We start from the raw sequence: 12,209 nt of genomic DNA on the forward strand, positions 1-12,209 counted from the left end.
CAAGCACAAACTGTGATCGATCCAATAAATATGATTTAAACCAGCTGAGTGCAGTTCCTTTAATACCAATTAAATGTTCTAGTCTCTGCAACAGGATACAATGATCAATGGTGTCAAATGCAGCACTGAGGTCCAGCAAGACAAGAACAGAGATGAGTCAGTGGTCCGATGCAAGTAGAAGATCATTCGTAGTTTTCACCAGCTACCTTGAAGGACTGTGGTACACGTCCTGTCAACAAAGAAAGATTCATAATATCTAATGAAGACGTGCTCACTAAAGGAAAAACGTCCTTAAGCAGCTTAGACGGACTCGGATCCAAGAGACAAGTAGAAGATTTAGACTCCGAAATTGTAGCAGTCAGTTGATCAAGGCTGATGGAAGAGAAGGCATCCAAACATCAACATAAAACACAGACTTAGTGAGTGATAAGTGAGACCACCAGAGGATGGAAACCAGTGGGACCAGTTCATCCAGTAGGACTAGAAAAAACAATCAGCACTGTTTCGTGTCTCCTTCACGAAGTCAACACTTTATTCTCATCGATTTTCTTTTTTTAGATTTTCAGATTCACTCAGATTTTGTTTTGGTTTTTAATACTTGTTTCTTCATCAAATATAGAAAACCAGAGACTATAATAATCTATTAAGGCACAGTTCAATGTTCATTAGATGTGAAATTATCTAAATGAACGGAATTCATTCATTTAAGCGTCTGCAAAAGACTTACTGGATCTTAAAATGTATAATTATTTAATATTATGACCCTGATGTTTAACTAACATCACAGTACAAATGCTACAAGAGGAAGTCCTGCATTCAACAGCCAAATCAAAAGTATTATCACTCACTGAGCAGAGTAATATGACTAAATACTGTACGTTGTTTTCATCACTTTAATGACTATATTCTGCTGGTAAGTTAATAAATAATACATTGTGTATTAGTTCATTCATTTGATGAATATTTCCTAGTCAACAAACTGAAAAAAAGTACTAAAATGTGAAAAATATAATAAAACTAAAATCTTTCCAGAAGAGGATCATAAAACTATGGCTCCTGTAAAATGAAGGAAAGCTGCGTTGCTGTGGGAACAAACTTCACACAAACTTTAAAAATAAAAACTTTGATACAAACAAACTTTTTTTTATATATAAAAGATTTCAGACTGAAGACAAAAGATTATAAAAAGTAAAAAAAACATTGTTTGCTCCGGTTTAGTCTACTTGAAAATGAATAATTAACACTTCTGTGATAGATTCATTAGTTATTGCCGCTCATTAAAGTTTAGAAGATCAGAAAACAAAGGATTTATTAATTATCAGCTGCAGCTCGACGCTGTAGAGGAAGTACTCACACATTTTACTTCAGTAAAGTACTACCACAGAGTGTAGCAGAACAATATATTATTATATTAAACTGTTCCTCAATTCATGTTAATACCTCCATATACTGGTTGTTTAGTCTGTAGTATTACATCATTTATTAAAATAAAAAATAATAATTTATATGACCAAATCCCTCGTTATTATTTCCTCGTCCTCAAATTCTTTTTATGAACATATTTGAAAACCAAACATTGAAGTATAAATAGAACATGTTCTGAAGTACTTAAACCTTCCAGTGAAAAATGAATCAACACCCAGTTACAGCGCTAGCATTAGCTTAGCGGGCTACAGCTGATAGCATCCGGTCCTTTGACTCATTGATTATTGATCTGTCTGAAGGACCGATCAGAAGCTGGTCTCGTTCATGTGTGTTTTGGGGCTGGTGGGCGGTCCGGGGGCGGGGCTCTCCGGACTTGCAAGGCCCTCAGGGGAAGGCGGGGCGTCGGCGGGAACGGCGGGCGCACTGGAGTGAGAGGGGCTCACGGCAGCGGGTGCGGCGCTGGTTGGGGGAGTGGGCGTGGTCTTGCGTTTTGAAAGAGACGAGGTCAGCGGGGATGACGCAGACGAGACGGGGGACGGAGCTCCTGCGGAGTGGCGGGCGCCAGGCGACACGGAGAAGGTGGTGGGGGTCCTGAGGCCAAACCTGGCCTCTAACTCGGTGCACACTGCCAAGCTCCGCCTCGCGCCCTCCAACCCCGACGGGACCCCAAACCCAGAGCCCGCCGCCACCTCCGAACCCTTGGCGAGCTCCTGGCAGCGCTCCACGAAGCTCCCCCTGCGCACGGACCCCCAGTCCCGGTCCCGGTCCTGGTGTCTGGGGGGTCGGGGGCTGCCGGTGTGGCTGTGGCCGGGGGCGGGGCTCTGGGTGTAGGCAGGGATATTGAGGGTCTGCAGCCCGCAGATGTTGGGATCCCGTACGGGCTTGGTGAGGGGCGGCGGGGGCGGAGCCTGCCGGGGGAGGCTGCCGCACAAAGAGGCGGTGGAACCAGACGCTCCTCCTCCTCCTCGCGGCCCGGCCGCCGAGTGGAGACGGTCCATCCGGAAGACGTCAGTGAGCTGAGAGTGGAGACTGGAGGTGACAGGAAGTCACATGACTCATCAACACCAACAACAACAACAGAAGCATGGGCGGGGCTTGGGCAGGAGGTTACCTGCAGGTGGAGGCTCTCGGCGTGCTGTCAGGGGTTCTAGTCAAAGCCAAGTCGCACTGGTCCAACAGCTCCAGAAGCTCCTCCTCCGTCGGCCCGCCCAGCGCTGCGAAACCAACCAACCAATCACAGGGCTCCAGATGTCAAGCATTCACGAGAGAGAGAGAGACAGACAGACAGACAGACAGAGCGAGACAGATAGACGGAGACTCTGACCTCTGATGTCAACCTTCCCGGCTATCTCCATGGCGGTGGTCAGGTCCCACATCTGGATGCTGCCGTTGCCATGGCCACTGAAGAGGTAGCGCCGTGGCCGAGAGCCGATGCGGCTCGAGCCCTCGCACTCGTGGACCATGAAGGCCGTGATGGAGGTGCTGTCCACCGAACGCACCTCGCACACCCTGACGGACGGACACGCGCGGTTCAGTTCCCGATGTCGTGAGGCTGTTCTTTCATTTGTCCCTCGCTCACCTCTTCCCGTTGGAGGACAGCCTCACGTAGAGTTTCTCCGTGTCCGGTACGACTCTCTGGATGAACACCTGCTGGTCGTCTCTCTCTCCGTACGGACCTGAACACACCAGCCACCCATCAGCCCTCCCGATGACCTTTGGCCTCATCCTCACCGTCACATGTTTAGCGGCACGGCACCGTTACATAGGAGAGCAGTAAAATAACTTTGACCTTTGACCCCACCCTTCCTACCGATCTCTGTGCCGGCGCTGCAGCCGCCGTGTCCGTCCACATCCTCCAGGCTGAGGATCTTGAAGGAGGTGAGCGGCGTGGAGCCCGGCTGGGTGGAGATCATCCCTCGGAACCGGGTCACCGTCCACGTCCGCACGTGGTTGTTGTCGGCACAAACTGACAGAGGAGGGCGGAGGAAGAGGAGGGACGGAGTGAAGAGGAGGCCAGGTTCTCACAGCACACATACCCAAGACCCGGTACCCGGGGCCAGTACCTGAGATGAGGTGCTTCTCGGACAGCATGATCTTGGTGACGGGGCTCCGGTGGACCGAGAAGGTCTGGAAGAGCTGCGGCCCCGAGCCGACCGTCTCTGGGTGCTGGACGATGACTCGGACCGACCCGGAGCTGGTCCCATACGCAATCTCGATCCAGTTCCCACTGTCACCTGATCACAGGACCACAACATTTACCAAACGAAGAACTCGCAGTAGAATAACAGGGGTAGTATTTCAAAGCCCCTTACTGGTTTTGGGAGTGAGGTAGACGCTGAGAGCGGTGATGGCGTCTTCGGTCGGGTCCCGGTACAACTCCGTCACCAGCAGGTCGTTGTCCTTCATCCGCAGAGGAAACTTCTGCACATCTGACCAACAAATAAACAGCTCAGGCACGTCTTCATTGGCTTCTGATTGGCTCCTTACACAGTACACGCCCCCTTTAGGCGATTATCAGAAAACACTGCAACCTACAAGGCCCCGTCGTATCTTACAGAGCTTGTAACACCTTATTGTCCTACAAGGCAGCTGCGCTCCATAGATGCTGGTTACTTGTTGTTCCTATGGTTTTAAAAAGTAGTCTGGGGGCAGAACCTTCAGTTATCAAGCTCCTCTTTGGTGGAACCAGGTTCCACTTTCAGTCCGGGGGGCAGATTCGTCAGCTCTGTTTCCACGGTTCTGTCTGGTTCTCGGTCGTGCGTCCTGCTGCTTATTATCGATCACGTTACTGTTGCGGTCCACACGGTGGTTCTATCTGATGCTCGGGTGGCTGGTTCGCTCGTACTCAGACCCCAGCTGGGACTCACCGATGTAGTAGATGGAACCGTTGTTGCAGCCCAGGATGAGGAAGGAGCCGGCGGTGTCGTAGCTGCTGATGGGAACCACGTCCTGGTTCTGCACACCACAGAAGAAAACCACAGAGAAGGTCACTTAAAGTACTTGAACTCCCGGACGAAGCCGAGAGCACCTGCACCCACCTGCCAGTGTTTGGTGACGGCGTTCCAAACCCCGACCTTCCCCGTGTGGCTGGTGGCAATCAGCTGGTTACCAACGAAGAAGAGCCCCTCCACCGGCACGTTCAGGCTAAAGACTCCTGCGGGAGGACACATGGTTCTTCTTCTTTATGTGACTAATACGTTGGACATTTTAAATGTGACATGTTGGGACGAGAACCAGCAGCTAATCGGCGTGGGGACACTGATCCAGACTCCATTGAGAAAACAAGTGATTTAAAAGGTGATTTCTGTCTCGTCTTGACGAGGAAACAAACAAAACATCACTCGTGTCCTCCTTTATTCATACAGCTGTAGAATCCCAGCTGAGGTGCGTGCTGACCGAGCCAGTGACCACGTCATCCACTCGTTCAGTTCCTCTGCCAGAAACGTTTACTGGTCAATGGGGGATCAAAACAGCTCGGTAGGTTTCCCTGGAGATAGTCCGCCCCGCCCCCCCCGCCCCTCCTGCCCTCACCGGAAAGAATGAAGGGAAGGACCCGAAAGAACCACCCGAGGAGTTTAAGAGATCTTTTATCTTCAGACCAGCGTCTCTCTCCTCAGATTATTTCATTTCGTCTGAATCTCCACCTCAGCGCTTTCCGGATGCTCACCGATTTCGTTGCCGTTGCCGTCGGGGCAGATGGCCCAGAGGATGATCTCCGTCCCCGCGGCAACCGCCACCATCTTGTCGTTGTCTCCCAAGGAGCCGGCCATCACTTTGGCGTTCAGGGCCACGCGGTCGATGACCCAGTCGAGGCGAGGCGAAGTGAAGACCTGCTGCCAGCCGGTGGACTCCTTCACCCTGAGAGAGTGTGTGTGTGTGTGTGTGTGTGTGTGTGGGGGGGGGGGTTATTCTGATCTGATGCTTCCTTGCACTTAAAAGTTAGTTTCTGACATCTTATTTTTCTCAAGCATCCAAACACTGAAACTTGATCATTGGAGATGATCGATTGTGTTTTGTACCTGTAGCAGACGACAAACTGTGCGTAGGCCACAGCGATCCAGTTGTGATGACCACATATGATCCGGACCATGCCGGTGTCAGACAGCTGACCTACACACACACACACACACACACATGAACAAACCACTGTGATGTGCGTGTGTCTCTTTGTGTGTCTCCCTGTGTGCGCCTCTACCTCCGGGTGTCCTCTCCTCCGTGCTGGCTCTTCCGAGTATCCCGGCGTTGCCGAGGTTCGGGGGCATCGTGTTGCTGCGTCTGACCGGCGCTCTCTCCACGGGCCCAACCCGGCCCGCCATGAACTGTGACCCCGCCACGCTGTGCCGGTTACGCCGCTTCGCCGGGTAGACTGAGACAAGAAGTGGACACTTACGTCACATCGATTACTAACGATTACTAATCATATGAATTAGGAGCAATTAAACCCGACATGGAACTGGCATATCAACCTAAAATAAAAAATTATTATTATTTAAAGACAAATTACAGATAAATGATTTAAATAGAAATATTAATAGATAAATCACAAAAATATATTTTTTTTAAGTCAGAGATCAGGAACAACAGATCGGGTTTCCCTGCATTTTTTTGAGTAAATCAAAACACAAAAATATTTTTTTGTCAACTGACAGATATAAAAAAAATATTTAAGAACGTTAAATACAAATACAATACGAATAAGCAAAGAGTATAAAGGGTTTTTATCTGTCCCCCACCCTACTTGTGTGCATCATAAATAAAGGGTGGTGTACCTGGTGGAGGCAGGTAGCCGTTGAACAGCACGTTTCCACAGGACGAGCGGTCCAGCTCGTCACACAGCTGCAGCTTGCGCACTGTTAATAAACACTGTGCATCAGACGCCAGAGCAGCAGGTGTGAGGGGACCACATTTAAATACACCTCATATCATCATTTAATATCTGAGTAACAGCCTGGTTCCTTTTCACATCAACTGCAAAACCCCCCGTGGTGCCTTTACTGCCACCCAGCAGCGCGGTACGTCCTGCCTCCACACGCTCTGACTCTCACCCAGCGGCGTGATGCCATAGAACTCGGCCTCGTGCATCAGCATGTGGACGCTGATGGTTCGGGGGTACAACTCTTTGGTCCGCAGGAAGTTGAGGATGGTGGCAAACAGGGAGGGGTCTCTGTCGATGAAGATCTGCACAAACAGATGGGTGTTAGCCCGCCCACGCACGCACGCACGCACGCACACGAACACACACACACTGGTAGATGAATCCATAAACTCACAGCACCGGTTTCATCCTTCAGAGTGGAGATCCGGCCGCTCAGAAGACTGAAACAGAGGAGCACATTTCAGCGAGTGGACCGGACTGCGTGGAGAAGCACATCCTGCTCCTGGACGCTCGCTCCTTAAAGAACAAAACTCCAGACGCGTAACAAACCGCGGAGACAAGGATACACAAGTTAACATCTAAGCCTGAAGTGATGTTTAACTGTGGTTTTCAGTCGTCATGGCAACGTAAAACTGCTCAGCGTCGGAAAGAGAGCGTCTCATTAGCAACGATGGTTTTCTCTCACACTCACCTGGAGAAGAAGGAGTCAGGAACCCAGGTGAGGGTCTGCCGGGAGGTGCTGAACCTGTCAACAAACAAGCGCTTCTTCTTCAGTTATTATGTTCGTGTCATCAGTTCGGTGTCATGTAAGTGGATGAATCTATATTTCGGTGAAGATGGTTCGAATTGACCTTCAAGAAGTTGCAGCGAATAATTCTGATAAATACTGACACATGACTGACAACACCAAATGTAATATAATCATTATAAATGACTTGTAGCACGAAGAAAGGACGACTTTACATCAGCGTTCATATTGAGTTACTTATGCTTTGTTTAATTCAAAATCCAAGTAACTTGCGCCTCTTTATATTAGACTTTACTGTTCTCTATTTCTCATGTATATAAACTCGTTTAAACCTCGTTAACCCGCTTCATCAGCAGCGTTAGCACTAACTTAGCATTAGCTAGCCGAGGATTAGCTCAAACCGAAACTTTCTCCGGCTCCTCACCTCTTGCCCCCGACGTTCAGGTGGATGATCTCCCCGCTCCTCGCGCTGTAGGGCATCATCGGACGGTTTAGCTGCTCCTTAAAAACAATAACAATACTTATATTTTAATCCATTTTAGAGGATGAAGTCAGGTTCCGTTCTTGTTTTCATCTCAACTTCCGGTCACGCAGGGAGGCGGAAGAGGTAAAACGCGCGGTGGATTCCGGATCAGCCGGAAAACGGTAAACTACGGACCGGAGTCTGGAACAGGACTATACGTTTAATAGCTTTTTACTTCTGAAAACTCATATCTCTTTATTATGGAAGCCCATTTCTGCCAAGAAAACAAATTAAAGAATGCAACATTTGAAATCTATTTCATATGTGCCTACAAAAAGCCTCATTGAATTAAAAATGCATAAATGGATATTTTATATATTCTTTGATTAACCTTTCAATTCATTTAATGATATGCTTCTTTTAAAAAATATGTATTTATTTACTTGTTTCACATGTATTAAATGTATAAATAAATACACCTACATAAATATGTGAAAACATATTGTAACAACCAGGTACATTTTTACAAACGAAATTGTTGTTTGTTGGTTCATAACAATAAAAGATTCAAACATAAGATAAAAAACTGTTTTTAAACACATTTTTCAGTGTTAGAAAAGATTAAAGTGTCAGATCATTGTGACCAAAATAACCGCGTAATATTCCATATTTATATCTTCAAAGGCTTTAATCTAAAGAAAGATCAGCGCTCCTCTCTGCAGCTGAGCAGATGTTCTCTGATGCGCCTCAATCTTCCTTCCTGCTACCTCCTTCCTCCCTTTGTCCTCCAGAGCGCTGCGGGTTGTATATGTGTATATATATATATATATATATATATATATATATATAAAATGTATCCTGATCAACTCATCATCGAGAAAGAGGGCGAGGACATAGGAGATAAGGGAAGAGAGGAGACAACAGAGGAAAAAGGGACAGGAGACAAGAGGGAGGGACAGAAACAGAGAGGGAGGGTGAGGACAGAAACAGGAAGTAGAAGTGCACTCTTCACAGAACTGCTGTCTGAGGGAGACTCCACATCTAGATGCCCAGAAGGTCCAGAAGGTGAGTCCACTCTTCTCTTGGTTACTGAGCTCAGCAGGAAGAAGAACGGGGGTCGTCGTGGCGCAGGGGTTAGAGAAGGTGTGCTGGGAAGCACAAGGTTGGTGGTTAGAGTCCAGGCTGCCCCATGTTCCATGCCGAAGTGTCCCTGAGCAAGACACCTAACCCCTAATTGCTCCCCAGGCAAAATGTGAAAAAAAGCCATGGGTTTAAAGTGTGATGTAAGTCGCTTTGGATAAAAGCGTCTGCTAAATGACCTGTAATGTAACGTAGCAGTCAGACACAAACTGTTTAATCACAGAAATGTGTTGATTCATAATTGTGAAATAAATAAACTTCATCTGTAAACTGAAAAGCAGCAGAAATCTTCAGGGTCGTAAACTCCTGAACATGTTCCTTTAGAAGTAGAATCACACGTGCAGACTAAATGTTAAAAACAAGCAAACAAATGTTCAATGTCGGAGCCGTGAGTTGAAGGATTCACACTTAAAATGATTCATATCTATTTAAATTATTCATGCAAATCATACTTCCCATTTAGTGCTGCATCCAATGAGTGTTTGTATTGTGTTCGTATAAAAATATATTATAAAATGGATGAAAGCAGTTCTGAAAATGACTGCGTCATAAATAAACACAAAATCATTATGAAACCTGCTTATTCTCCGTATTCATGAATCATTTATATTCCAGTATTTAAAAGGAAAGCAGCAAACTTCCTCAGAAGAGTGAAAAGGGAAGCGAGTCATCAAAGGAGACGACTCACTAAAGCTTAAAACAGTTTCTACAACACAAACATACTATAAACTCTCTTATGTATTAATATAAACTCTCTTATGTATTAATATAAACTCTCTTTTGTATTAATATAAACTCTCTTATGTATTAATATAAACTCTCTTATGTATTAATATAAACTCTCTTATGTATTAATATAAACTCTCTTATGTATTAATATAAACTCTCTTATGTATTAATATAAACTCTCTTATGTATTAATATAAACTCTCTTATGTATTAATATAAACTCTCTTTTGTATTAATATAAACTCTCTTATGTATTAATATAAACTCTCTTATGTATTAATATAAACTCTCTTATGTATTAATATAAACTCTCTTATGTATTAATATGAACTCTCTTATGTATTAATATAAACTCTCTTATGTATTAATATAAACTCTCTTATGTATTAATATAAACTCTCTTTTGTATTAATATAAACTCTCTTATGTATTAATATAAACTCTCTTTTGTATTAATATGAACTCTGACAGACGACCTGAACGCAAACGATCATAAATAATGTTGCGTCACTTTGTGTGAAAGCAGAACTTCTGTGAGGAGACGATCAGCAGGTTTCATTATCGGAGAGGCAGGGATCCTCCTCCTGCTCCTCTTCCTCCTCCTGCTCCTCTTCCTCCTCCTGCTCCACTTCCTCCTGCTCCTCTTCCTCCTCCTCCTCTTCCTCCTGCTCCTGCTCCTCCTGCTCCTCCTGCTCCTCTTCCTCCTCCTGCTCCTCTTCCTCCTCCTCAAGTCAAGTCAAGTCATTTTATTTTGTATAGCCCAGAATCGCAAATTCTCCTCCTGCTCCTCTTCCTCCTGCTCCTCCTCCTGCTCCTCTTCCTCCTGCTCCTCTTCCTCCTGCTCCTCCTCCTGCTCCTCTTCCTCCTGCTCCTCTTCCTCTTGCTCTTCCTTCTCGTCCTTCTGCTTCTCCTCCTCCTCTTCTTCCTCCTCCTGCTCCTCCCCTGCTCAGTTTGCTCAGGATGAAGGAGGCGTTTGAGTAGGAGGAGGACGTGATCACCAGGAAGCTCTTGTTTGTTCACGTGTCTCCGTGGAAACAGAAGCTTCTCTTTTGGTAAACAAAGGAGTTCAGAACTCTGAAGATCTGAAGAGAGAAAACAACATCTTGATAGACTCCTTCTCCTCTTCCTCTTCCTCCTCCTCCTCCTCCTCCTCCTCCTCCTCCTTCTTCCTCTTCTTCTTCAAGCAGCTTGGTGTTAGTCAGATGCAGAGGTCAATAAACGATTAGCATAAAGTGTGTGAATGACTTTTATAATGTGTTGGTGTTTCCCCAGCGATGGACCACCTTAACTCCTCCCACCTCCCTAGCGACCAATCCGAGCTCAGCAGCACCTTCACCCAGCACGTGCTGCCGCCGCTCTACCTGCTGATCTTCGTGGCGGGCTCGTGCCTGAACGGCGTGGCCGCCTGCGTCTTCTTCCGCGTGCCCAGCGACTCGGGCCTGGTGGTGTACCTGAAGAACATGGTGGTGGCGGACCTCCTCATGCTCGCCTCCTTCCCCTTCCGGCCTGCGGCCCAGCTGGGCCTCGGCGGCTGGCGCCTCCATGTGGTGATCTGCCGCTACACCTCCGTGCTCTTCTACTCCTCCATGTACGCCGGGATCCTCTTCATGGGCCTCATCAGCCTGGAGAGGTACGTGAGGATTGTGAAGCACGCCTCCTCCTCCTCCTCCTCCTCCACCAGGTGCGGCAGGGCGTCCCCGCTGCACCTGCTGCAGGGCGTGGGCTGCGCCCGCGTGCTGGCGCTGCTCGCCTGGGCCCTGCTGCTGGCGTGCGCGCTTCCCAACGTCGTTCTGACCAGCCGGCCCGCCGCCACGGAGACGTCGCGGCTCTGCATGCAGCTGAAGACGGCGCTGGGCGTGAGCTGGCACCGCGCCTCCACCCTGTTCAGCGTGGGCCTGTTCTGGGTCACGCTGCTGGTGCTGGCCTTCTGCTACGCCTCCATCGCGCGCCGCGTCTACCGCTCCGACCGCCGCCTGCGCTGCCGCCATCGCGGCGACGCAGGCCACCGCAAGTCCAACCGCAGCATCTTCAGCCTGCTGGCGGTGTTCCTGGTGTGCTTCGTGCCGTACCACGCGTGCCGCGTGCCGTACACGCTGAGCCAGATGCCGGAGTCCGGCTTCAGCGGCCGCAGCCGCTACCTGCTGTTCCAGCTGAAGGAGGCCACGCTGTTCCTCTCCGCCCTCAACGTCTGCCTGGACCCCGTCGTCTACCTCCTGATGTGCCGCACCTTCAGGGAGGCGCTGCTCGGGAAGGGGAGGGCCGCGGGACAGAGTCGCATCTGAGGGGGGGGGGGGGGGGGGGGGGGGGGTCAAGAGGTCAAGCGTTTGCGCCATAGAGGGGAGAGAAATGAGGAGTGAAGGGGTCAAGAGACAAGAAGAGGAGACAGGAGAGGAGACGAGGAAATGAGGAGAGAAGGGGACGGGCCCCAACAGACTGTCGCGTGTGAAATGAGGTGAAACGTCTGCGACTGTAAAAGACGAGTTGTCAGTGAACGCATCGCCTCTTTTCTGTAGATGACACTATAGAGATTGTATCTTGACTCGAGCCCAAAGTTGATATAAAATGTATTATTTAAATATAAGCGCTTTTTTAAAATAAGGCATTTGCATTATTTTAATTAATTAAATTAGATTAAATTATTTAAATGTATCATTAAAATATAGCTACTTATTTAAATGGTCTTTTATTTATAGTTAATTATTCTTCTGTGATCATCTCGGTGTTTTTATACGACACTTAAAATAACTCGATCAATGAAGAATGTAGAGTTGTAAATAAATGTTTGAGATGCATTCATTGTTGAAGCAGAGAGAACAGGAAGTGACAGA

General features: G+C 47.8%; 2 protein-coding genes across 3 annotated transcripts in view; one reads left to right on the plus strand and one right to left on the minus strand.

Annotated features, from left to right (window-relative positions):
* Positions 1-502: 502 nt before the first annotated feature.
* Positions 503-7,699, minus strand: shkbp1 (SH3KBP1 binding protein 1). 2 transcript variants are annotated; one of them, XM_078105761.1, is made up of 17 exons: positions 7,474-7,699; positions 6,993-7,046; positions 6,696-6,741; positions 6,471-6,603; positions 6,195-6,275; positions 5,621-5,791; positions 5,445-5,535; positions 5,093-5,283; positions 4,464-4,579; positions 4,293-4,380; positions 3,738-3,854; positions 3,489-3,659; positions 3,236-3,391; positions 3,005-3,101; positions 2,750-2,934; positions 2,537-2,639; positions 503-2,454 (listed from the first exon to the last, which is right to left on the minus strand). In XM_078105761.1, the coding sequence occupies exons 1-17, from the start codon at positions 7,530-7,532 to the stop codon at positions 1,731-1,733; spliced, it is 2,583 nt and encodes an 860-aa protein (XP_077961887.1). In that variant the 5' UTR covers positions 7,533-7,699; the 3' UTR covers positions 503-1,730. The 2 variants fall into 2 exon arrangements, with proteins under 2 accessions (XP_077961887.1, XP_077961891.1); XM_078105765.1 differs by having other exon boundaries at positions 6,701-6,741; positions 7,474-7,654.
* A 741-nt stretch (positions 7,700-8,440) lies between these two features.
* LOC144410260 (P2Y purinoceptor 14) overlaps positions 8,441-12,209 on the plus strand; it is a 4,160-nt gene continuing 391 nt past the window's right edge. The window contains exons 1-2 of the mRNA XM_078105876.1: positions 8,441-8,577; positions 10,654-12,209. The exon at positions 10,654-12,209 is cut by the window's right edge and continues 391 nt beyond it. Coding sequence (XP_077962002.1) covers positions 10,656-11,663 — 1,008 coding nt within the window. The 5' untranslated portion in view covers positions 8,441-8,577; positions 10,654-10,655 and the 3' untranslated portion in view covers positions 11,664-12,209. The remainder of the gene's footprint in view (positions 8,578-10,653) is intronic.

This window comes from Gasterosteus aculeatus, chromosome 1, assembly GCF_964276395.1.
Source record: "Gasterosteus aculeatus chromosome 1, fGasAcu3.hap1.1, whole genome shotgun sequence".
Taxonomy (NCBI): domain Eukaryota; kingdom Metazoa; phylum Chordata; class Actinopteri; order Perciformes; family Gasterosteidae; genus Gasterosteus; species Gasterosteus aculeatus.